This window comes from Lithobates pipiens, unplaced genomic scaffold (genome assembly GCF_037356315.1).
Source record: "Lithobates pipiens isolate NorthernLeopardFrog02 unplaced genomic scaffold, aLitPip1_a1.2 Scaffold_22, whole genome shotgun sequence".
Lineage (NCBI taxonomy): Eukaryota > Metazoa > Chordata > Amphibia > Anura > Ranidae > Lithobates > Lithobates pipiens.
Window position 1 is genome coordinate 297,772,560 of NW_027507784.1, and position 25,416 is coordinate 297,797,975.

A 25,416-nucleotide genomic window follows, 5' to 3' on the forward strand; every position below is an offset into this window, starting at 1 on the left:
TGCAAGGATTGCGGTATAAATGAGACCTGTAGGTTTAGGTGCTTAGAGCGTCCAATCGGATCCCGGACACACTCTGTTTTCTCGAAACTGATCACACCTAAACGCAGGTAAATGCGTGAATGGCTTCACTGGCAAATTACATGACATGCATTTATATGCGTTTAGAAATGTCCTTGAGGCCCCTTTCACACTCGTGCGACTTGGGACTGCAAAGTCGCATGAGAAGTCATACCCCATGATTTACAATGAGTACCAATCATATCTGTGCGACTTCAAGGCGCACCGACTTCAAAGTAGTCCCTGTACTACTTTGGTCCGACTCTGATGCGCGTTACACAGGAATTCTCTGAAATCGCTACAAAATCGCACAACTTTGAAGTCGCAGTAGTGTGAAAGGGGCTTGAAATGTATGTAAATGCTGGTTGTAAATGAGGCCTTACAGTAGAACTAAGGGCAAATCTTTTTTCCCCCTTTTGGATAGAGTAGGCAAAACCCCTGCCAGTTTTTTTTTTTGCCATCTTTGCCCCACTGGGGAGATCTCTCTTCACTTCCTGCCCAATGGCCAAGATAGGAAGTGAAAGGATATCCCTCAAAAGTGAGAGAATCCTTGGTTGTCACTAGAACTAGTGTCCCCATTGGAAGATACCCCCTCTTTTTCTGTTCTGATGACAACCCAAAATTTGGGATTTTCTTTCGCTTTCACTTTCGGTGATAACAGTAAACAGGAGAAATATACATTCTTAAATCTCCCTAATGGGGGCAGGGACACCAAAAAAAACTGACAAGGGTTCAACTCATTCTGCACTCCAAAAAAAAGAGCTTTAGTTATACTTAAAGGGGCGTTCCGGGCATTTAAAAAAAAAAAAAGCCTTGCGAAGTTCATTGCCCATTTCCTACTGCGCATGCGCGAGCCGCTCGGCGCTTTGTGAATGGCCCCATTGTTTCCTGGGATACACACATGTCCCAGAAGCCAACGGGGAGGAAGAATTGAAGAAACAGCGCCATTGAATAGGCAGATTAGAAAGACTGCCTAGCAACAGGGGTTTCTGGTGAGTAAAAAACATTTTTCTTTTCAAATTTTTTTTTCATATTTTTTTTTAAATATTCATTTTTTTAGGGTGGCCCTCCACTTTAAAGCGTTTGTTAACCCAGTATTTCATATTCCTATTATGTTATTTACCTACTGTACCATGTACTTGTATGAAAAAGTATCCTGTTCTCTTTGTTTTGCTTCCTTTTTGTGAAATCCCTGGTGTTCCTGCCAGATCTTCTGCTTTCCTATTAAAAACTGACCACACTACGCAGGACAGCACACTGTGGTCAGCCTGCTCCCCTCCTAGCTGGGTTCACACCTCTGACGGATGCAACTCACAGCAGGGGTCCGATGCATCCCTGTTCTCTGTTTAGGGACGAATCAGGGCTGAATTTTTGCCTTAATTCGGCCCCAAAACTGTGCCAAAAATGCTCTGCAGCCGCAACCGAGTTTTGTGAACCGGCTCCATAGAGAGCTGGTCACAATCTCCTGTCATGCAAATTGGATGTGAGGAACCCATATCCAATTCGCATAGGTGTGAACCCAGCTTTATGATCAGACTTGCCCTGACACCCCACCCCTTCTTATGCCCCGTACACACTATCAGATTTTCTGCAGATTTTTTTCTTCAGATTTACCAAAACCAATGTAGTACAAGGGCCTGCCTGATTGCATACAAATTGAAACTCCTAAGGTTTGACCTCATATTATATGGTTTTGGTAAATCTGAATGAAAAAAATCAGCAGAAAATCTGATAGTGTGTATGGGGCTTAAGGCTTTCACTGGTTAGATCAGTGTGCTATTGTTTCTCCTCTCCCAGCTCCTTTGCAGCTGAGAACAGAGATTATTATGATAAAGGGGAAAAAATTGTATTTATAATGTTTTCTTTTATATCTATACACAAATGTTTTGCCTTTCATTTCTATTTTAAACGGAATGGGCTGTTTTTACAAGATGATCGTTTACAATCACATTAAAGTATTACTAAAGGCAAAACTTTTTTTTAGTTTTGGATAGAGTAGAGCGAAATCAGAACCCCTGTCAGTTTTTATTGCTGTCTGTGTCCCCGTTAGGGTGATTCACCCTCCCTATTTGTCCTGTTTACCAATATCATTGAAAGTGAAAGTAAAAGAAAATCCGACATTTTGGGTTGTTCCCAGAAAAGTAATAGAGGAGAAAATCTTCATCGTCATTTGCAGCCTTGTCAGTTTCTTTTGCAGGCTTTCCATTTAAAAATGGCGCCGCCGAGATACACAGCGGATGTCCTGTGTATCTCGGCGGCGCTCAGTAGCTCTCGGCCTCTCTCGGGTATTTTCGGCCACACTTGGCCGTTCTCGGCGGCTTCCGAAAGCTGCCGAGAACGGTCGAAAATAGCCGAAAGCTACCGAGAACAGCAGAAAAAGCAGAGGAACTAGCAATCGGCGGCGGTTAGGCGTATAACACGCACCCACGATTTTCACGATTTTAAGGGGAAAAAAGTGCGTGTTATACGCAGATAAATACGGTAATCTGATGGGTTTTAACCCTCTTACTCTATTGAAAATGAAAAAAGGTTTTGCCTATAGTTCTATTCTAAGTTTGCTAAGTCACTTTGTATCATAAAAAGCTAAAAAAAAATCCGTAAAAAACACTTGTTCTCACATTTTCTTAATCTTTTGTTGCATCTCCATATTGCTTATCTCCTGCAGACCCTTTGCAGGTACTTCCTGTCTATATGCATGTACCTCAGAGATGGCTACATGACTCTCAGGGCTCCCTCAAACCATATAGGTGCATCTAAGCATGCGTTTGTTTTGTTTTTTGTTAGTTTTTTTTTTTTTTACCCACAGGCTACCAAACACGCGGAGACACGGTAAAAAAAGTACGGCAGGCGCGATATTTAAAATTGTTCTATGGTGATACAGTACCATGTGTTTTGGTGGCCGCACACACACCTGCCTTTGCTAGATGCATGCACATGCCACTAGAAAATTAATGGTACCTGCGCACATCAGCAGAGGGCACCTCGCTTCTGTGCGTTTCCCGAAAAAGGGTAACCCAACCCTTAGCACAGGTTTCCTCATAGTGACAGCAGTGGACCATGTCTGTGTAATGTTTGTTCAAATGGTCAGTTGCAGTCCCCAGCAGAAGCCTATGTGACAGGGTGACAACACAAGAACACTGTTGGGAAATAGTAGGAGGGTGTTGTCACCCTATAACAGGAAGTGCCTGAGCAAGGAGCTTCATGGCAGGATCTCTGTGTATTGTTATAACAAAAGCTGAAAATTTAAAAAGATTGAAAGAGACTTTTGAAATGACATTATATAAGAGAAAGAGATAACAGCATAGAGTATATACATACCTCCTAACATTTTGAGATGGGAATGAGGGACACCTACTACCAAATGTATGTCGGCATAGGACACGCCCCCCCTGCCACACCCCCTTAAAGGAGAATTAACCAACAAAAAAAAAGGTTAATGAAATCCACAATTTCCACTTTACCACTATTATTCCTTTATATTGGTTTTTCAAATTTACAAATGCAGCAATTTAGAATTTAGATGAAAGGTTTAGTGCTGGGAAACACTTTTTGATAGATAAAAAGTGCATTTTATATACAACTATATAGATCAGACCAAAATGAGGGACAAATGAGGAGGAAAGGGGGACATTGCTCCAAATCAGGGACAGTCCCTCGAAATCAGGGACAGTCGGGAGATATGTATATATGAAGTGCCTATGAAATGCATCAGAGCAATGCATCCTATGTTCCTCTATAGGGATGCTTGCAGAACCTACAGGATGTCCATGAAATTCCTTTGCATGGATCTCATTGAAGAAATGTGACAGTTTTTTTTCCCCTGCCATCCTTCTCGCCAGCAGAGTTTGGCAGAGTTGGATCCTCTTGCTGTCCCCCCCCCCCCCCCACCCATAGATCATGATAGGCCCCCTGAAACTTACTGATCATCCTGCCTCCTCCACCGCATGTCTGACCCAGATTCTGCTTCCAGCCCCTTCCCAGCTTCCTGTTCTCCTCCCTTCATTCCCAGAAAGCCAGCAGAAAAAAAAAAAGACTCTTTTACTTTTCCCTGAAATCTGAAACCTTTAATGTACACGTTGCTGTAAAGAGCCCTGATTTGGTTTTTCGGATCCTTCCCCAGTGCAGGGATTAGGGGGGGGAGACTGAGCCTGATCACTACCAGATGTTGGTCACTGCAGACCACAGGGCTGCGTTAACCCTTTCTCCGCTTTGTAGGATGACCAATAACACGGCGGAGCCCGGAGAATCCAGAACAACTGTATTTAGAATGTAACTAACGGAAAAACTTTTTTTTCTTTAGATCTGGATGAGGGGTTAGAACCACTGTCAGGTTTTTATTGCTGTCTGTGTCCCTGTTTGGGAGATTCACTCATTCTAAGGGCGGCCATGCATGGTGTGAATTTCTCTCCTGCAACCATGGGTTGCAGGATAGAAATTTGCACGATTCCCCCATCAACACAGACAGCTCTGACAGCAAATCCCTCCCGCCGAGACATTGTCTGCCCCCTGGCCGGGTTGGGCGGGGAAAGCCGTTCCTGCCGGGAGAAGACAGTGATTATTGCTAGGGCTATAGCAGCCACTAGCGAAAATCTCAAGAGAATCCGGCAGGCTGGTGGTACCCAAGTCGATCGATCAATCAACTTGGTACGTTAAGCCTGCCCATTAACAGTTCGAATATAGGCTGGTTCCTGCTGAACAGGGCGAGATTTGAACCATGTATGGCCAGCCTAAAGCCCCATACACACTATCAGATTTTCTGCTGGTTTTTGTCTTCAGATTTACCAAAACCATGTAGTGCAAGGGCCTGCCTGATTGCATACAAATTGAAACTCCTAAGGTTCGACCTCATATTATATGGTTTTGGTAAATCTGAAAGAAAAAAATCAGCAGAAAATCTGATGGTGTGTATGGGGCTTTAGGCCGCGTACACACGGGCGGACTGTTCGCCCAACTAAGTTCGTCAGACAATCCGACAAACAGTCCGTTCAAAATTTGCATGAACGGACTTGACCACACACGATGAGCAGACAGTCCACTAAAAGCGTGCGCGATGACGTGAACGGCACGTACGACGGGACGAGAAATTCGAGGTCCAATACACTGCAATGCAACCTTCGCCGTGTAAATCCTTTCTGAGCATGCGCCAAACTTAGTCTGTCGAACTAGCCTACACACGAGCGGACTGTCCGCTGAAACCAAGTTTGGACGGACTGTCTTACGGAAATTCCGTAAGACTTTGTTCGTCAGACTGTCCGCTGAAACAGTCCGCTGAAGCCCACACACGAGCGGATTGTCCGCTGAAACACTGTTCAGCGGACTAAGTTGGGCGAACAGTCCGCCCGTGTGTACGCGGCCTTAGGATCCCTTCCCACTTAGGCCCCTTTCACACGTGTGGACTCCATTTTGATCAGCAGGAGATCTGTCACTGATCCCCTGCTGATCGGAGCAGAGCGGGCGGATGACGCATCCATGTCCCCTCAGTTCCTATGTACACCCGACTGCCCTCCAATCCAGTGGTGGCTGGTGGTATTTTTTTTGGGGGGGGGGGGAGCGGAAAACAACCACCCCCCACTCACTATCTGCCGGTCATTCCGACACTTATCCTATCTAGGCGGTGGGTGGCAGGCAGCGGGCTTGCGGCTCCTGTGTCCTCTACTCCATCACGGCGGCTCTCCCCTCATCCTAGGCATCCAATAGGATCGCCTGTCCTTTCAGCCAATTGGGTGACGGGTCTCAAGAACCCGCTTCCTGATTGGCCAGGAGGAGGATCAGTGTTACAATAGCAAATATTTATTCGCTATTGTAATACACCGGGGTGGGCTTGGTTCACATTCTCTGCACCCCAAACACACCCTATTTTGAATCCTATTAGAGCCCCTTAATCAGATTCTTCAAAAAAACACCCCCCCCAAGTGTCCGGTGTCTTGCAAGAGGCTGGACACATGGATAGGGGGGTAGCACCCATGCGCCCTTAATGGACGGGCTGCCCCAGCTCCAATCCCATCTGCCTAGATGGAGGAGGACAGATACAGACCCCCTTCTTATTTAGTGGATCGGAGGTAGACGGATGTAAATGGACACAAGCCAGTTTACACCCACTGGTCCATAGGGGAGAATGGGCCATCCAATCAGGTACCACACTATCCAAGTCCTTTGTAAACACAAGTGCTCTAAATACCTCTTTAGAGCTGTCTTCAGGCCGATCATGTGACTTGCAGATGCTTTACAGCTCTCAGATATTACTTCTGTGGGAGGGGCTGTGATCTCCCTCTGAGGTCAGTCGGGAGATCACGTGACCTCTTGCAAAAGCAATGTCTCAGAGCTGTAAAGCATCCGCGAGTAGAGGTATTTAGAGCGCTCGTTTTTACAAAGGACTTGGATAGTGTGGTATGCCAGCCTCTAATAGAGGGGCTGGCAATGACAATTTTAGTGTTTTTATTTGTAATAGTAGCAGCGGGGGGGCAGGGCAGAGACACAGAAGATGCTGACAAGCAAGAAGGAGGGGGTGAGGAGGGAGAGAGGAGAGCAGAGGTCACAGCTACATCTGACGGAGGGACGCACTTTGACCATGCTGATCAGGGTGGAGTTGCCCCTGGTTATCGTGGTCTGTGTAGAGAGGGGATACAGGAAGTGCCAGGTTCAGTTTTTTCTTTTTTTTTTTTTACAGTTTAGAGGGGGGCAGATTACACAGCACAGTGCTGTGCTGTGTATTCTGCTTTAAGGGACCAGAATCTGAAATTTTTTTGGGGTTAACAAACACTTTAAGGGTTTGTTCACATATAGTGCGGTGACTGGTATTCTTCTACACTGGATTAGCACCAGTCACTGCTAGGGCACAGACAAAATATTTTTATTATCTTCCCCACTCACACTGCAATGCAGCCCGGAGCCGCAGTGCAGTCAGCTGCAGTAAAATGCAGACATGCTGAATTTTACTGCAGCGCACAGGTAGGCGCCGCACTGCAGCACAATGCACCATGCTACTGTGTGGAGACATGAATGAAGTGTCATTTTGTGCACTGCAAATAAAGTTAAAATAAAAAAAGAAAGAAAAGGGGAAATGTGTGATGCACTGAAACATGCATCAAACCGCCCACTCATGACAGCCGAAACTGATGCTTTGCCCTTTTGATGCGCCATTTTTTGTTAGTATCAGCAAACACCCAGCAAACATGTCATTAAGGATGAGCCGAACACCCCCCTGTTCGGTTCGCACCAGAACCTGCGAACAGACCTAAACTTTGTGTGAACTTTAGAACCCTATTAAAGTCTATGGGACTCGAAAGTTCACAATCTAAAGTGCTAATTTTAAAGGCTAATATGCAAGTTACTGTCCTAAAAAGTGTTTGGGGACCTGGGTCCTGCCCCAGGGGACATGGATCAATGCAAAAAAAAAGTTTTAAAAACGGCCGTTTTTTCAGGAGCAGTGATTTTAATAATGATTAAAGTGAAACAATTCTCCCTTCTCTACATCATTTTTTTTAAATTTGATGCGGGGTTCCCCTTAATATCCATACCAGACCTGAAGGGCCTGGTAATTGAATTTAGGGGAACCCCCACGCTTTTTTTTTTTTAATCAATGAATTAATGAATTGTCGGCTAATACAGAGAACACTCATTGAGTCAATATAGCCGCAAGTGATTTTAAAAGACTTTTTTTCCTGCACAAATGACACTTTGTGCAGGGACAGTTCTAAGCACGGGAAACATGCGCCCCTTCACAGGCATACTATAGACACCCCCCAGGTACGACATTTAAAGGAATATTACACTTTTATTGTTTCACTTTAATCATTATTAAATCATTATTAAAATCACTGCTCCTAAAAAAAATGTCAGTTTTTAAAACTTTTTTTTGCATTGATCCATGTCCCCTGGGGCAGGACCCAGGTCCCCAAACACTTTTTAGGACAGTAACTTGCATATTAGCCTTTAAAATTAGCACTTTAGTGGCAGGACGGGATCGCAGAGGGTTGATCTCAGACATATACCGCGTCCTCAACGCATACCACTTTCAAACGAAGGGGAAGCATTCCTACATGAAACGCTGGGAGGGGGAATTGGGTGAGGAGCTCCCCCTTGAGACCTGGCAGGCGGTGTGGCGCCAGGCAGCCAAATCCTCTCTGTGTACATTGTACAAGGAGAATTTCTACAAAATTCTTTTCTTCTGGTACCAGACCCCGGATGTTCTCCACAGAATATACCCCTCTACCTCGGATCGCTGCTGGCGGTGTCTGAGGGAGCGGGGCTCCCTGTTCCATATCTACTGGGCCTGTCCCCTGATTGCCCCATACTGGCTTACGACCCGTGAGCTGCTCCAGCGTCTATTCGACGTTCCTGTACCCCACTCCCCCAAATTTTTCTTGATGGGCCTGTCCCAACCCGCTCTGTCTAAGCCGAGCCGGAAGCTCCTGCGGCATATCTTGACAGCGGCCCGCTGCCTGATAGCCCTTAACTGGAAGAATCCACTGCCCCCGTCTAGGGAGGCCCTTTACTCCAGGATCAAGGTCGAGCTCATGGAGAAGATGACTGCCAGGGTGAGGGACAGGCTGGAAGAGCATGACCTGGTCTGGGGGAGGTGGCGGCTGCTGGAGGATTGATGGTGTACCGGTGTGGACATGGTGAAGTGGACCGTTGGCACTCTATTTCTTTTTCTCTGTCTTTCCCTCTTTCCTTCCTTCTCTCTCCTCTTCTCTCCTCCACTCTTCTCGTTCGCATTACTGATGGTCCTTATTTTGTTTTAAGTTTGGCATGTAAGTTACGCAGCAGACCCCGGGTGGCCTTTCGGACCCCAGCACGGATAACTGACTTTTGGTGTCTTCCGTCCTGCTATGCATCCTGGGCCGGTTGGTCTGATCCCGCTGTATTTCCCGGTACTGTACTTTTCTGCACTGCACACTCATGTTGGGCCTCCTGTGTTTTGGAAGCCATGTTACTATTGCTGTATGCCTGCACTACTACTTTTGTTCTGCGACCACGAAAATTTAATAAATTGTTATTTGAAAAAATTAGCACTTTAGATTTCTCCCATAGACTTGTGCAGGGTGTTCCGGCTTTTCGAATTTGCCCTGAACAGCCCAAATTGTTCACTGTTCACTGAACAGGCGAACAGGCAATGCAACTCGAAGCTCATCCCTACCCTTAGCTACAGTGGGTGCCAGAAGAAATGCTTGCTTGAGAAATATGTAACATTGTAGGGAAAATGCAGGAATGATATAGCTGCCAGTACAATGACAAGGGTTCGCAGTGTATCACCATATGGAATTAAACAATGGATGTGCCTTATAATGACTACTAATGCCGCGTACACACGTAGCCGACTATCCAGCGGACTTTCCGAACGGGCTACTTGCCCACACACAGCACTTTTTCAGCGGACTAATACGGCGTACTAAGTCCGCCGTACTATTGAAATGAACGGACTCGCCCACACACGCGGAGGAAAGTCCGCTCATTTCGAGCGCGTCTCCAGGTAGGCGGGGCCGTCGCTGGCCCCGCCACCTGGTATGGACTTAAAGGGGAACCCCAACGCCGAAAAAAATCGCCATGGGGGTCCCCCCAGGTCCACATTAGACCCTTGTCCGAGCACGCTACCCAGCCGGCCAGGAAAGGGGGGGGACGAGCGAGCGCCCCCCCTCCTGAGCCGTACCAGGCCGCATCCTCTGGGACTGTGACACCATAATGGGCGGGGACATCATCCGGTGATGTCCCTATATAAGTCGCCGCGCGTCGCGTCGGAGCCATTGTGAGCGGAGGGAGCGACGAGTCAACATCTGAAGAGAAGAAGAGAAGAACAGAAGGCGGCGACGACGACGACAGCGGCGACAGAAGACTGGGCCACCGCCTGTAAAAGAGCTATAAGAAGGCGCAGTGGCCCGGCAGAAGAACCGAAGAGGAGGACAAGACCCCCGAAGTCGGAAGAAGAGGGCGGCGGCGAGGAAGAAAGCCGGGCTCCTCCACTAGTAAAAGAGCTAGAAGAAGATAGCGGAGGAGTCCGGCGAGAAGACCCCCGAAGACGGAAGACCCCCGGAGCTGTGCAATAAACTATTTTTACCCTGTGTTGTGTTTTTTTTTGTACTTTTTTTCACAGGTGAATGGGTAGGGGTACATTGTACCCCATACTCATTCACATAGGGTGGGGGGCCGGTATCTGGGGGCTCCCGGATTCCGATAAGCCCCCCTCCCGCAGACCCCGACAACCAACGGCCAGGGTTGTCGGGAAGAGGCCCTTGTCCTCATCAACATGGGGACAAGGTGCTTTGGGGTGGGGGGGCTCGCTTGTCCCCCCCCTTTCCTGGCCGGCCGGGTAGCGTGCTCGGACAAGGGTCTGATGTGGACCTGAGGGGACCCCCACGCCGATTTTTTTCGGTGTTGAGGTTCCCCTTTAAGTCCATACCAGGTGGTGGGGCCAGCGACGTCTCCTTCGCGGGCCCCGCCTACCTGGAGACCCGCTCAAAATTAGCGGACTTTTCTCCGGGTGGGAAAAGTCCGCTCATTTCAAAAGTACGGCGGACTGGCATACGCACGGCCGGATTGTCCGCCGAAATGCAAGTCCGGCGGGAAGATTGGAGTGCAAAACTACTTTCTAAGTCCGCCGTACTTTCGGGTCAAAAAAGTACGCAGGAGGCTACACACGGGGGGATTGTCTGGCGGACTTGAGTTTGCCGGACTTTTCCACCCGATTGTTTTATCGTGTGTACGCGGCATAACTGTTACCTTCTTATTGAAGGACATGACCAATGTTTATGAAACTGATTTTTCAATGTCAAATTGAAGTGTGATTTAATTCTTGTTTGGATTTACTGTATTTTTCTTTTGCAATTAAAACCTTTTTGATTTAAAAGAAAAAAGAACGTTATTTTGTCTAGTACAGGTAATGTCCCGGAATTCTTTAACGTCATAATTTACTTATCTTCACTGCATTTCACTTTCAAGGCCACTGTAAAGCTTGTCCCCTACAAGTGAGATCTATGATAAAAGCTACCTCCCACAGTGCAGGTATTTCCTGGCATCCAAGGGACCAAAGGTCACATCCACTCTGCATGCTCATAGGCATAATTCATGGACTGTAGCATGCACTTTTTTTGTGATCAAATAGCACCAAATGTACCATGTTTAAAAATGTAAATAGAAGGTTTTACAAGACCAAGCTGTCCAACAAAAGTGATAGTGATAGGGGTTGGGGAAAGTATCACAATGTCAGGAATGCTTACGAAAAAATAACTGTTGCTGCTACTGCTGCAGTTTTATAGTCTATCCCAAGCCATGTCACTTTTGCTGGGGAATTTGAGTTGCATATGGAAATGTTGAGAAAATATACATAACAACATGTGGAATAAGAGTGGAATCCATATACTGATCACTATCTTTACAGGCATTAACTACATACAGCTATCAGAATAATTTTCATGACAAGCTCACCACATACATTACAATCTGATTGTACAATCTTGTTTAGGTGTACCAACAAGTATGTGTGCAAGGGCCTGCCATATTGGATACATATTGATTGCATAGTTTAGGAAGTCCAAATTCAAACAGAAGCAACAGTGCTGCTACACATACAACATACAGATAAAAAGAGCTCCTGGGTGCCCAATTCACAGCCGTTTCACTGAGTACATATATAGAAAGATGTTCCGCACACCAAGAATTGCTCATGAAAAATCTTCATCTTTATTCAGAAACCAAAGTCCACAACCACAGATAAAATCAGTTGACACGTTTCAGCCTTTGAGGCCTTAGTCATAACAGTTATGACTAAGTCCTCATAGACAAACACAGCAACTGATTTTATCTGTGGTTGTAGCAACTCCTGGTGTGCGGATCACCTTTCTATATAGTTTAACCACTTGCCGACCGCTGCACGCCGATACACGTTGGCACAATGGCAGCAGTGGGCAAATGGGCAGACCTGTATGTCCCCTTTAATTGGCAGGGCTAGTGGGCGCACGCATGCCGCCACGTACAGCATGACCATGCCCACGGGTCCCGCGGACACCATGTCCACCGGTGTCTCGGGACCACGGAGAGGCAGAACAGGGAGATGCCTATGTAAACAAGGCATTTCCCTGTTCTGTCTAGTGACATGACAGGGATCTACCTCTCCCTGTCATCAAGAGCAGTGATCACTGTCATGTCAGTGGTAGCCCATCCCCTCCAATTAGAATCACTCCCTAGGACACACTTAACCCCTTGATCGCCCCCTAGTGTTTAACCCCTTCACTGCCAATGTCATTTACACAGTAATCAGTGCATTTTTATATCACTGGTCGCTGTATAAATGAAAATGGTCCCAAAATAGTGTCAAAAGCGTCAGAAGTGTCCACCATAATGTCGCAGTCACAATAAAAATCGCAGATCACTGCCAGTACTAATAAAAAAAAATAATAATAAAAATGCCATAAATCTATCAACCATTTTGTAGATGCTATAACTTTTGCGCAAACCAATCAATATACGCATATTGCAATTTTTTTTTTACCAAAAATATGTAGAAGAATACATATTGGCCTAAAATGAGGAAAAAATTTGCTTTTTTTATATATTCTTTGGGGGATATTTATTATAGCAAAAAGTAAAAAATATAGCTTTTCTTTCAAAATTGTCGCTAATTTTCTGTTTATAGCGCAAAAAATAAAAGCCGCAGAGGTGATAAAATACCACCAAAAGAAAGCTCTATTTGGGGGAAAAAAAGGACGTCAATTTTGTTTTGGTGTAACGTCACACGACTGCGCAATTGTCAGTTAAAACGACACAATGTTGAATCCCAAAAAGTGCTCTGGTCAGGAAGGGGGTAAAATCTTCAGGTGGTAAAGTGGTTAAGAAGGTACTCCATGTTACATAGTTTTTAGAAATCTAAACTTGATTGTATGGTCAGATTGGTGACCCATAGGGGGAATTTCGGTGATGGCCGCAATCAGCCTACTGCTTGTCATACAGATAACGTTTAAAGCATACGGCAACATTTACATAGCAAATACACAAAGGGGAACTTGTATTCATACCCCTTAAAAGACCAACACAAAGTGTCATATAATTGTGAAGTGGAAGGAAAATAATAAATGGTTTTCCAATATTTTACCAATAAATATGTGAAAAGTGTGGAGCGCATTTGTATTCAGCCCCCTTTACTCTGATAACCCTAACTAAAATCTAGTGGAGCCAATTGCCTTCAGAAGTCACCTAATTAGTAAATAGAGTCAACCTGTTTGTAATTTAATCTCAGTATAAATACAGCTGTTCTGTGAAGCCCTCAGAGGTTTGTTAGAGAAACTTAGTGAACAAACAGCTTCATGAAGGCCAGGGAACACACCAGACAGGTCAGGGATAAAGTTGTGGAGAAGTTTAAAGCGGGATTAGGTTATAAAAAATATCCCAAGCTTTGAACATCTCACAGAGCACTGTTCAATCCATGGAAAGAGTATGGCACAACTGCAAACCTACCAAGACATGGCCGTCCACCTAAACTGACAGGCTGGGCAAGGAGAGCATTCATCAGAGAAGCAGCCAAGAGTCCCATGGTAACTCTGGGGGAGCTGCAGAGATCCACAGCTCAGGTGGGGGAATCTTTCCACAGGACAACTATTAGGCGTGCACTCCACAAATCTGGCCTTTATGAAAGATTCGCAAGAGGAAAGCAATTGTTAAAAGAAAGCCAAAAGTCCAGTTTGCAGACAAAAGGATTGGAATTAATTATAAAAAACTTTAGGCTTTGTAGGCATAATATGGGACAGTTATTGTAAAAAAAATATATATCTTTAAAGCGGGACTGTACTGGGGAAAAAAATATTAAAAGCCAGCAGCTATAAATACTACAGCTGCTGACTTTTAATAAATGGACACTCACCTGTCCCGGGGTCCAGCGATGCCGGCAGCCGAGGCCGATCGATCGCTCGGCTCTCGGCTGCTGCCGCCACCATTCTAGGTGAAGGAATCAGGAAGTGAAGTGAATCGGCTTCACTTCCCAGTTCCCAGTTCCCTACTGCGCATGCGCGAGTCGCGCAGCGCAATAGGAATTGTCCGCGCTGTCTCTGGGACCCGTGTGTGTCCCAGCAGACAGCGCGGCAGGACAGGAAGAGGCATAGACTCCCACGGGAGTCTATGCCCGGAAGTGGGTGTAAATACCTGTCTTTGACAGGTATCTGCACCCCCCTCCCCCCTGAAAGGTGCCAATTGTGACACCGGAGGGGGGGAGGGTTCCGATCAGCGGAAGTTCCACTTTAGGGTGGAACCCCGCTTTAATACATATAATAAAATTCCTAGAAGGCATGGAAAAGTCTATGGATACTATCCAAAGATACCTTATACTGGATACTTTGTCCCTTATGGATCCTATATATAATATATTAAATATTTTCATATTATTTTTTCCTTTCCATGTCCTTCCTATTGGGTATTTGTTGACCTTGTCTGTTAGCAAGGGTGTTTTTTGTCTGTTTAAATGTAATTGTATTACATGTATTAAAGATATGTAGTAATATGGACTACCAGCAGAAAGCACTGTACCTTTCAGTATTCCTAGACATCGCTTTTCCTTTTGGTAACCAGTGACCTCATAATTATGTGCCCAACATAGTGAATTGTAGGACGTATAGTTCTCCTTCAGAGAGTTGCTTTGCACCCATGTACCTTAAGACTACATATCCCAGAGATATTTGCTGTAACATGAAGGGAGTTGCTGAGAGTAGCTATAAAAGGAGAGAAAAGCCCACACGGAAGTCTCTTGCTCCTGGGCCTGACACCAGACAGACCTCTCTGTGCAACAGGGAGAGAGGTCGCGGCCTACCATACGGAGTCTTACTTCCAACCCGAGGCCTAAGGGGCCTAGGTCTGTTATTTGCTGTCGGACATCCTGTTCCAACATCATTCGGATCGCCTGCCTGTCGGTGTGGGTGCTTATGGCAATCTTCACTTTGGAAGACTGAGACAATGGACCCGCTGCATGAGTGCCACTACACGAGTTCCTGTCTAAAAGACATTGGAGCGATTTGGTCATTGGTGAGAGGGCAAATTGCTTGACTTTTATTCATTCATTGTCACCATTACAGAGACACTTTGCACAGACATCTTTACCCCAAGAACACTTTACTGCATTGCTTGAACACTGTGCTCAGATACTGTACATTTAGATCTTCACCACTAGGAACAGATTACAGTTAACAAGCTCCAACTAGCTGGCGAAGAACATCAAATCTGCAACATGGAACTCTTTTGGCATCACTTATACCAAGGCACCCCTATATTGCTCTTTGTAGACCTGATCCTTTCATTAGGATAGCATAGGCTGGCTAGATTACATCTTTCTCTGTGTGGCCGCATAAGTAGTTAACTGAAACATCCACTAGGAGGTGGATGAAGAAAAGGGAGTGCACATATATGTATATAATATTGTTGTTGCTGAACCATTGTCTTGTGTCTTTGAGAGGAGTTTGTCCTCTGAGTTGGCACTGTTATCGCGGCTCAGCAGATTTATTATTTCACTCTTTGAAGTAACTTTACCTTATTTGGTTCAAGTAAAACATTTCAGAACCTAATTATACTGAGTTGTTTGATTATTGCCACACAGTGCTACAAGGATGTCTGAATCCAGAGTGTCAGGTGGGTTGGAAGGTTCACTTGGCAATGGTCATGCAGAAGAGCAGGTAATTCTCAGCAGTTCTCTAGGGGGCTGTGATACAGATATAATTTTTTACAATAACTGTCTCATGTTATGCCTACAAAGTCCGCACTTTTTTTGATTAGAGATTTTATAACTAATTTCAATCCTTTTGTCTAAATATTGAATGGTGGCATAGCGGGAGACCTTCCTTTCTAAGGTCCATTTGCAGTTTGCGAGAAGCCATGTGGAGGACACAGCAAACATGTGGAAGAGCGTGCTCACATCAGATGGGACCAAAATTTAGCTTTTTGGCCTAAAAGCAAAACTCACTATATGTGGAGCTGAAAACTAACACTGCACATCACTCTAAACACACCATCTCCACCGTGAAATATGGTGGTGGCAGCATCATGTTGTCGGGATTCATTTCTACAGTAGGCACAAGGAAGCTGATCAGAGTTGATGGGAGGATAATTAAGCCAAATACAGGGCAATCTTAGAAGAAAATCTGGAAAAGAGGAATACTTTTTCATCTGCCTAACTACCTCCTGTGTGTGTGTGCCGATTGCCCTCTATTACCTCTATATGCAGAACAACGGCCTCTCCCTTTTGGTCTGACATTTTTAATATAGGGGGTTACCTCATTTACCATAGAATAAAAGTAATCCACTGACCCTAATGTCAGCATCGCCGAGTTTGTATCCCACTACCCAGTGGTTTAGACAGAGCCTATTGTTCATAGATATTTCCTATGGTAACCTCTATTGTGCCCGATTTCAGATTATGATTTTTTTCACATTGCACTCTTTGTAATATTTATTACCTATATAACATATATAATATTGTGCAATGCACCACCACACAATGCTTAACAATCTTACCTCTGCACCACAGATTTTATAAAACACTGCCAATTGTCTTTAGCTCGACTGCTGCCACATTCAAAGCAATACCATATAATTCAAATAAAGCCCCTCCCTTGTGATAGAGAAAATAGTGGAGCTATCATGCCTGTACATAGATCAATCAGTGACATACACAACCATACCAAAAAGAATAAAAAAAAATATTAATTACAAAAGATTTAAAGGAAAAATAAAAATACCCAGTATTGTCCTTGTGTAGAAAAGTAATATATCTATAAATGCACATAGAAAATCCACTCTTTCTTTGATAGTCCGGAAGGACCCAGTGAAAATCTCAACACTTTGCAATCTTCACACCACACTATGTGCTCAAGTATCACCAGCTCACATTCTCATATTTGGCATACTGCACTTTACTGTATCTCTTTAATAGATTCAGGGTAACATCAGGACTCTCTAGTTTAAAGTTGCTCATATGCACAACAGATTTTAATATTTCTTAATATTAATATCTTAATATTTCCTCCCCCACGTGCCCCTTCGCCTGACTTCTCTGTCAAGATCAATGGCACCTCTATCAGTCCATGCCCACATGCCAGGGTGCTAGGGGTAACCTTAGACTCCGAACTGTCTTTTCAGGCCCACATACAAGCCCTGTCCAAATCATGCCGCCTTAGCCTCTGCAACATTTCCAGAATACTCCCCTTTTTAACTAATGACACCACCAAGCTTCTAATTCACTCCCTGGTCATCTCTCGCCTCGACTACTGCAACTCACTCCTCGTTGGATTACCTTTACATAGACTATACCCCCTCCAGTCCATAATGAATGCCGCTGCCAGACTCATCCACCTTACCAGCCATTCAGTGTCCTCCACCCCTCTCTGCCAATCCCTGCACTGGCTTCCACTCACCCAACGAATAAAATTCAAAGTACTAACAATAATTTACAAAGCCATCCATAACTCTGCCCCTAGTTACATCACTAACCTAGTCCCAAAATACCAACCAAGCCGCCCTCTTCGGTCATCCCAAGAGCTCCTGCTCTCTAGCTCCCTTGTCACCTCCTCCCATGCTCGCCTCCAGGATTTCTCCAGAGCTTCTCCCATCCTTTGGAACTCCCTACCCCAATCTGTCCGACTGTCCTCTAATCTATCCATCTTTAGACAATCCCTGAAAACCCTTCTCTTCAAAGAAGCCTATCCTGCTTCTAACTAACACTGTTTTACTTCCTCCATCAGCTCATCCCCCCACAGCTATTACCTTTTGTATCAATTTCCCCTTACTTTTTAGATTGTAAGCTCTAACGAGCAGGGCCCTCTGATTCCTCTTGTACCAAATTGTAACGTAACTGTAATGTCTGCCCTCATGTTGTAAAGCGCTGAGTAAACTGTTGGTACTATATAAAACCTGTATAATAATAATAAAAATTTGCTCATAAAAAAAAAAAACATTTATTTCCTTCTGACTTAAATTACACCTAAAAGCCAAAAAATCTTTAAAGCCTTAAAGGATAAGTTAACCTTTTAATATAAATGCACATCTTTTTGCAGATAAAAAAATGCAATTTTTTTGTTTTTTTTATTGGGAGCGTTGAAAGCATTGCACCCACTGGGTACTATGCAGGGCTCTTGCAGGCTCTGTATGTAAGCTGTTATTTGGCCAGGCAGCAACATTAACAAGAAAAATGAATGCTCAACAGCGCCGTGGTAGTTCATTAAGAGCTACAAGCCGACAGACGCAAAGGCTGCCGGGCTTTGTAGCTTTCAATTCACACAACTCTGTGAATGAGTGCTGCGGCCGGGCGGGCGAGAGGAGGCCCGCATGGCCATGTTCTTTGAAGATTCTCATAGAGAGCGGGTGGAGAAAATCCCCTGCAATCTGTGAAATGGGGGGGGGGGATGGGGCGGGTGGATTTGTACAGGTTATACCCTGAATATGGGTGTAACATGTTACAAAAGGTAAACTTATCCTTTAATACTGTGTAAATTTCCAACAGTGACTGGATAGGCTTAGCCAGGCCAAAAAACTCAGCATCTCATCCGACCACTCTTCCATTGTACTGACACTCCTGGATCATCAATTCCAGTAGAACATATTGCATCATTTCCGATTATGACGAAACACGGCTGTACGGCTTACCAGATCGATATCACCCTTAACCGAAAGAAGTTGGGTGTGACCAAATGTGTGGGGCAGAGGCTGTTGTGATGTTGACACATTTATCAGAAGTGAATTGAAATTCTGATGTGTGCTGGAGCTTTGCCTTTTTAAGCAGAACTGATTAATTTGAATGCTTGTGAGTGTTATTGTAACCAATCTATATTAAAGTAATCTGCAAATTTATAATAAATAAATAATGTGGAGCTTGTGATTTCTCTTTTTGGGAACTTACCTGCGTGCTCTGATCTTTGAGCTGGTGAGAGCTGTCGTGGTTCTTCCTGAGGGGGTCAATACTCAAAGAGGGTACCCGAGATCGATGCAGATGTCCATAATGGAGTATCTATAAAGCGTGATGTGACTCTATAATTTAAGGGTCATATCCATCTGATAGGCAGGTTTAGGTCTCTTCTTGGTGGTAGTTGAACATTTTGGATGTGGTGTTTTTGAAGATTGATCCATTCTTCTAACCATTAATTATTTGAGGTTTTGTACATTTGGGACATTCATTGCATTTTGAATAGTAGCACAGCACATTCTGGACCTTTATAGTCACCATGAACTGCTTTTCTCTACAAATAAAACCTTTTTTCTTTTCTGCTATTGCATTGATGTTATGTAATGTAGATGGTTTGGATGTATGTATTGTTTATTAAACTACAGCCAAATATCCAGCAAACCCCAGCTCCTTATTTTCAAGTAACAACGTTGAGTTATGATGATGCACTTGATATTTCAATATCAGTGTTCAATACATTTTATTTTGTGAATTTAGCAAATATAATGTTATTACATTTGATGTCACATTTTGTAGGTATGATCAGTTTAAAGCATAGGACTATAAGCTTTCCAAAAGGAAAAGTATGAACACATTGGCTGTGCAATCTCTGGTTATACATTGTGACATTGATAAGAGGCAGTAATAACGAGAATATGCTGAGGATGTTTTAAACATATGGAATCATCATACAATACATGGTCTTTACATTCCATAGGGATCTGATAACCTGAAGTCTATTCCAGTACAAACACGTATAAAAGTACAACTTTACAGGAGTAACGGAGGGATAATAACGAATCCATAGGGAGTTTTGATATTAATGCGCTATTAATCAAGTTATGTCTCTGCTTTACAGTCGTCGGATAATAGGTTAATATGTTGAGTTTGTTTACTAAGGCACTCAAGGATTTACTTTATAAAAAAAAAAAAAAGTTAGAGACTGACCAATGTGGTTGTGGGTTTATAAATACAGTTAGAGATTGGTCAATGTGGTTGTGGGTTTATAAACATAGTTAGAGATTGGCCAATGACTAGAGTCCACTGAATGTTATTAGAGGGTTGATGAAAGCCAGATTAAAGCAAGTCTACCTTCAAATTTGACATTTCCTTCCCCATATGAATTATTTCATTTTGGAGCATAGGGATTTCAGCGTCAATAGTTTGGTTTTAATATAAATAGAGACCAAAGCTTTTATTACATTACATTTTCGACATAATCCTAGCTTGGACTGTTAAATGGGTACCTCAATATTATTGATTGCAGTTATCAAAGTTACAGTACTATCCTAAGGTTTATGGCTTGTGGTTAGGTTTGAGGTTAAGAGTAAGAATTATGTTGAGCCTAAATTGTATGAGATACAATGGGTCAGAAACCAGTAGAACCCCTGTCAGTTTTTTTGCTGTTCAAGATCCAGTCCAGACATTTTGCTTCATGTAGACAGTGTTTTCACCACAACAGGAAGTGAGTTGAGATTACTTTAACTTCATTAGTAGGGTGGGGAAGCTGCCCAGGGTGCGGCAGTAGGAGGACACCTCCCACTGTACACAAGTTTCTTATTAGTGGCTAGCAACCAGCAAGATGCAGCTCAGTGTCTTCTCTAACAACTACTGCCCACAGCTGACATGAAAAAAAATACACTTTGTATGTGCAACTACTGTCTAGTTGGTAGAAAGCAAGCAGTTGGCCATGCCGGTGCAGTGCACACTCAATGACAACCATGGATAGCTGGAGCAACAGGGCAGAGAATGGACGCAGAGTGGGGCACCCATTCTAAGGCTTGCATTGGGAGCGAAGAAGGGGGTGCACTTTTGCATCTGGGTACAGGATGAATGTATCCCGGTACTGTGGCTAGAATCTCTGTTAGCGGTTTATTATTACCTATGTCCCATATCAAGAGTAAACCTCACTTTCTGCAAGACTGATATATTGGCACCAGAACAAGAAGGAAGGAGAGGCCTCTCTAGCAGGGGCACTATTTTAATAAAAACAACCTTTTTTTAATAGGGTGGGGGAAACATTATTGCTGCCTATGCCCCTTATAGGAAAAGGCAAAAAAAAACAAAAAAAAAACAATTGACCAGCATTTCTTAGAGAAAGCTTGGCTACTGATTCACTTGAATAGAGGTTTAGGGGTTAGATTTAGGGCCTACATTGAGGTTATAGGTCGGGAAGTGACTACTCCTTTCTCAGATTTGAAAAGTCAATTCTGGGGAGTTAATAAATGCATAAAACAAAAACAAACATTATTTTAGAGGGAGGGGTTGAACTGGGTTGGAATAAGAGGGCTTATAGGTAGAGGGCAGAGTTAGGGGATAGAGAGAGTGGGATTTGGGTTTTTTGAAGGATAGAGGGGATTTGTGAAGCAGTACACTCTCTGTATGTTAGGGGAGCACCACCTGTGAGTTTAGGAAAACTGCAGTGCTCCTACGACTGCTAGCTTTTTGTAATACAAACATATTTTATGTGGAAAATTTGCCTACCAAATTTTCTGGTGCCTAAACTCCACTGCACATTATATCAAAAGCAGTAAAGCTCATTTCTAGATGGCAAAACTAACATACGATCCCGGATTTCTCATGATCTAGAAACACCATGAAACGCATGTGTAAAGATTTGGAAATTAATTCATGCATTTTATTTACGAACTACACCACATGATAAATAAAGACTTTTTGTGTTGAAGTCATGGAATTCTAAGTTTCCAATAAAGGGAAAGAAAAAATAGATGATTTCGATTTTGGGACTGATGAATTTTATGTTTTTTAAGACTTCATTGTGCTAGATATTTTAATGAAAATCCTTAATAATTGTACTTTGGGTATCATGATAGGATTATATTATGGGTTCAATGTATATTTTAGTTGTGGATCTAATTTTTCATTGCAATGGAACTGTATCTTTAGCTTTGTGGGAAATGTTTAATACGTAAACAGGGTCACAGGGCTGAAAATGTGAAAAATATGACTATTGATTTGTTATGCCGGTCAACAGACCCATACTATACATAGCATGATATGGTGATTTTTCTACCCAGAGATCAGTATGTACAATCCGATGGATACTCTTTACAGCCTTTAACCAGCAGTAGAAATAGAGAAAAAGGTGAATTGACACAGGCTTTGTGATGGAAATTTTGAATCCTTGAATCAGCGATTGTGACACCAGGCAGGAAGCTGACAGAGGTGACCAGAAATGATGTGGTTGACATCCCCGCAAGACTTTGTGACGAACTGGAAAAAAGGGAAGAGGAAGAAAACATGTAAAAAATATAAATTGACTCTTTCATCTGATAGATTATTTTAAATTTACTTGAAATGTAAATTATTCCGATTCTCAGAATGATGAATATATGCCAAATCCTTCCTACAAAGCTCAAGTCTGTTTTTAAGACTTAATTTATTTAAAGGCAAATACTGTATATCTTTTATTGATTTTACAAAATGACAAGGAAAGATAATGCCACTCCCATGTAAAAAAAAAAGAAAGAGAAAATGGCCATGAACAGTTAACATTTTTTATTGAGTCAGCAGCATGACAGCCATTGTGATTGACATTGGATCTACATCGAGGGACATTATTACTTTTTAATAAAGGACTTGTCAAAAACTGCCTCGTGTTTTTTGTTACACTACACTTTAGGGACCTATGGGGCAAAGCCACAGTGATAGCCATCAGCAATTTCCTTGTCTGCTCAGGAGGATTTGCTGTAAGAACCTGTCTAAAGGCATTCCAACTGTATGTTTCTTTAGGTGGAACATTAAATTTCATGGTTGTGGTGAAAATGGTCCAGTAGGAGCCTGATGCTACTACAACCACATTTCCTATGCCACTGTGTATCAACTCACCAAATGCAGGGATCCCTTCATTGGCTGTCTGTCTCAGGACTGCAAAGAGGAAAAGAAAAAAAAGAAAAATGATTAACTGAGTAAGTCTGCTGTGATTTTTTATTTTTTTTGGTAATAGTTCTTTAAATATTGTGGTACAATGGGGCATGTTACAACAGGGTAGAAGAAATCACTGCCCATATCATAAATGAACCATCATCCTCTAGATCTATACTCTACTTCAGCAATCAAACTTTATACTCTAAGCCCCTACAGCTTTATATATGAAGCTCTAAGCAGAACTCTTGGCTTGAGCGCCAAGTTGTAAATGTCTTAGAAACAGCCCATTGTCAATTTAACTAATATATAAAGCCATTCCGTCACATGTGAGGTCACCCAAGGCACCATAGTATGGGGGAACCCACAGCTGGATAGTGTATACGTCAGGTATATTTCAAGCTAGTGCCATCAATTTTAGGTTTGAGCATCCACTCTTTCATTACCTCTATGTATTCATAATCTCTTTAAAAGTTGTCCTACCATCATGCAAGCACAGCAAGAGGTAGATATGGAATCCTTGTACAGAATCCAGCAAGAAGATTTGTTTGTCTCGAATTTAAATAGTATTTGCTGAATAACAGGAGGAATTCCATGAACAAAGGTCCTTGTGTCAAGTTAGGTGCAAATGTTTACAAGAGGAACAAGCAAGACAGAAGTATCATCTATAGTACTACCTGGCCAAATGTTTACGGTACCCTGACCATCACTCATATATAAAATTGGTGGACATTACATTCCAACACAATGGGCTTTAATATGAGTTGGTCTCAAATTTGTGGCTATAACAGTCTGGTATGCTTTCCACAAGATTTTGGAGTGTGTCTGGGGAATTTGTGCCTAAAAAGTATTTGTGAGGTTAGGAACTGATGTCGGACAAGGAGACCTGGCTCACTGACTCTGTCCATTCATAACTGAGTTTTGTAAACTGTGTTACGATGCTTCAGTTTATGAATGTAGAGGAGCCTCTGTCTCCTGTCCATTCATCTTCAGTGCAGCTGAGGCTACAGAGAAAGCCCCTCCCCCCAACAGGGTTGATTAAAAAAAAAAGGAAACGTTGTAATAATGAATATTTAAAAGTAAAATTGTAAAAATAATGAAAAAAAACAAAAAAACAGTGACACCGTCCACTCCCCTCCTAAAAAATGACAGCATTGTAAAAAAGAAAAAAATAACAAAAACATTATTCCTGACGCCAACATGGTACAACATGATAGAGCTCCGCCTCTTGACCACTTCCTCACAACCAGTGAATAGCATAAAAAAAGCACCCCCCCACCCATTCTTCTTTTTTTCCCTCATACCTCCATGCACCAGTGAAGAGTAAGCAGTTCTATGTCCCCACCTCTGCCTCAGTGCAGTAGCAGTCTGGGTTTAGCCTCTCCCAGTGCAAAGTCTCAGCGCTCGGGCTGCTAAATGTGCTAATAGCCAGGGAGCCCCTTCTGTGGGTCTTGATGGGGCCCTGCAATGTTTCCTCATTAGGAGTGAAACCTGCCATCATGTAAGTGTCTGTGGGCTGAGGCATTGGGGGGCCAACTAGTTCATTCCCTTTCCTTTTTTTTTGGTTCCTTGCACCATACAGGGCTGCCTATCCCTTTTATCCTTTATGTCTCCTCATATGTGTTCTCCCTTACCTTGGTCAGTTTCTCTATTGAGTGCCTCCCATGTCTCCATTTTTGTTAGTGTTCTGTTCCGCTCTTGTTTGCCCATGTGGGGATCTACACTGCGCTGCCTAGGGCATCCCAGACCTCCCTATAGGGAAAGAATTGCCACCCAGTACTGTTTTTATTTGGCCAGGGCACCCTTGATGACATCATCGGGCTGTTTGGGTCTTTGGGAGGTCTGACCGCCATCTTGGTTATGAGCAAAAGCTTCCTCTTGCCAGCAAGAGCTCTCTCGGCGCCCCCCTACTGCTTTTTAACAGGTAGGACACCAAAAAAAAAAAGAAAAGAGAAATGCATATATATTAAATAGTTGCTGACCGCCGGCCGTCCAATGACGGCCAGGTGGCGCACCTATTGTGGCGGGAGGCCGTCATATGACGGCCTCCTGTTTAAACAGGGAGTGCGCGCGATCGTGCGCACGCACCCCTGTTTCTTCGGTGGCGGCGTGTCACGGAGACACCGCTCGCCACCGAAGGGGGTGAACAGCCATTGGTTATGGCTGTTTACCACGTGATCGGCCGTGATGAAGTCACGGCTGATCACAGATGGTCACACCCCGTCTGTGCACGGCGCATGCGCGCGATCGTGAGCGCGCTGCGCGTGCACGTCGGTGGCGGCGTGTTCCCCGGGAACACTGCTCGTCACCGATGCTGGTAAACAGCCATTGGCCGGCTGTTTACCCACGTGATCGGCTGTGATTCTTTCACAGCCGATCACTAAAATGTAAACAAACCGCGGTAACGAGATGTTACCGGGTTCTCCTCCTCACATACCGATCGTGTGTGAGGAGGAGATTGCGGTAACATCTCGTTACCACCTACAGTGCACACCAATCACACTGATTGCCCCCCCACCCAATAAAGAGGACCTGTCACCACCCCTCATAGTACCTGTCAATTACAGTCC

At 43.8% G+C, this 25,416-nt stretch overlaps 2 protein-coding genes across 2 annotated transcripts in view; both read right to left on the reverse strand.

Annotated features, from left to right (window-relative positions):
• The window catches only part of LOC143924760 (uncharacterized), a 133,233-nt gene extending 129,158 nt beyond the window's left edge, over positions 1-4,075 (reverse strand). The window contains exon 1 of the mRNA XM_077449210.1: positions 3,978-4,075. The gene's annotated coding sequence lies outside the window, so the exon portion shown is untranslated. The remainder of the gene's footprint in view (positions 1-3,977) is intronic.
• A 15,350-nt stretch (positions 4,076-19,425) lies between these two features.
• LOC143924761 (uncharacterized) overlaps positions 19,426-25,416 on the reverse strand; it is a 76,801-nt gene continuing 70,810 nt past the window's right edge. Inside the window, exons 4-5 of the mRNA XM_077449211.1 lie at positions 22,811-22,849; positions 19,426-22,195 (exon numbers count right to left, since the gene is read on the reverse strand). Coding sequence (XP_077305337.1) covers positions 22,828-22,849 — 22 coding nt within the window. The 3' untranslated portion in view covers positions 19,426-22,195; positions 22,811-22,827. The remainder of the gene's footprint in view (positions 22,196-22,810; positions 22,850-25,416) is intronic.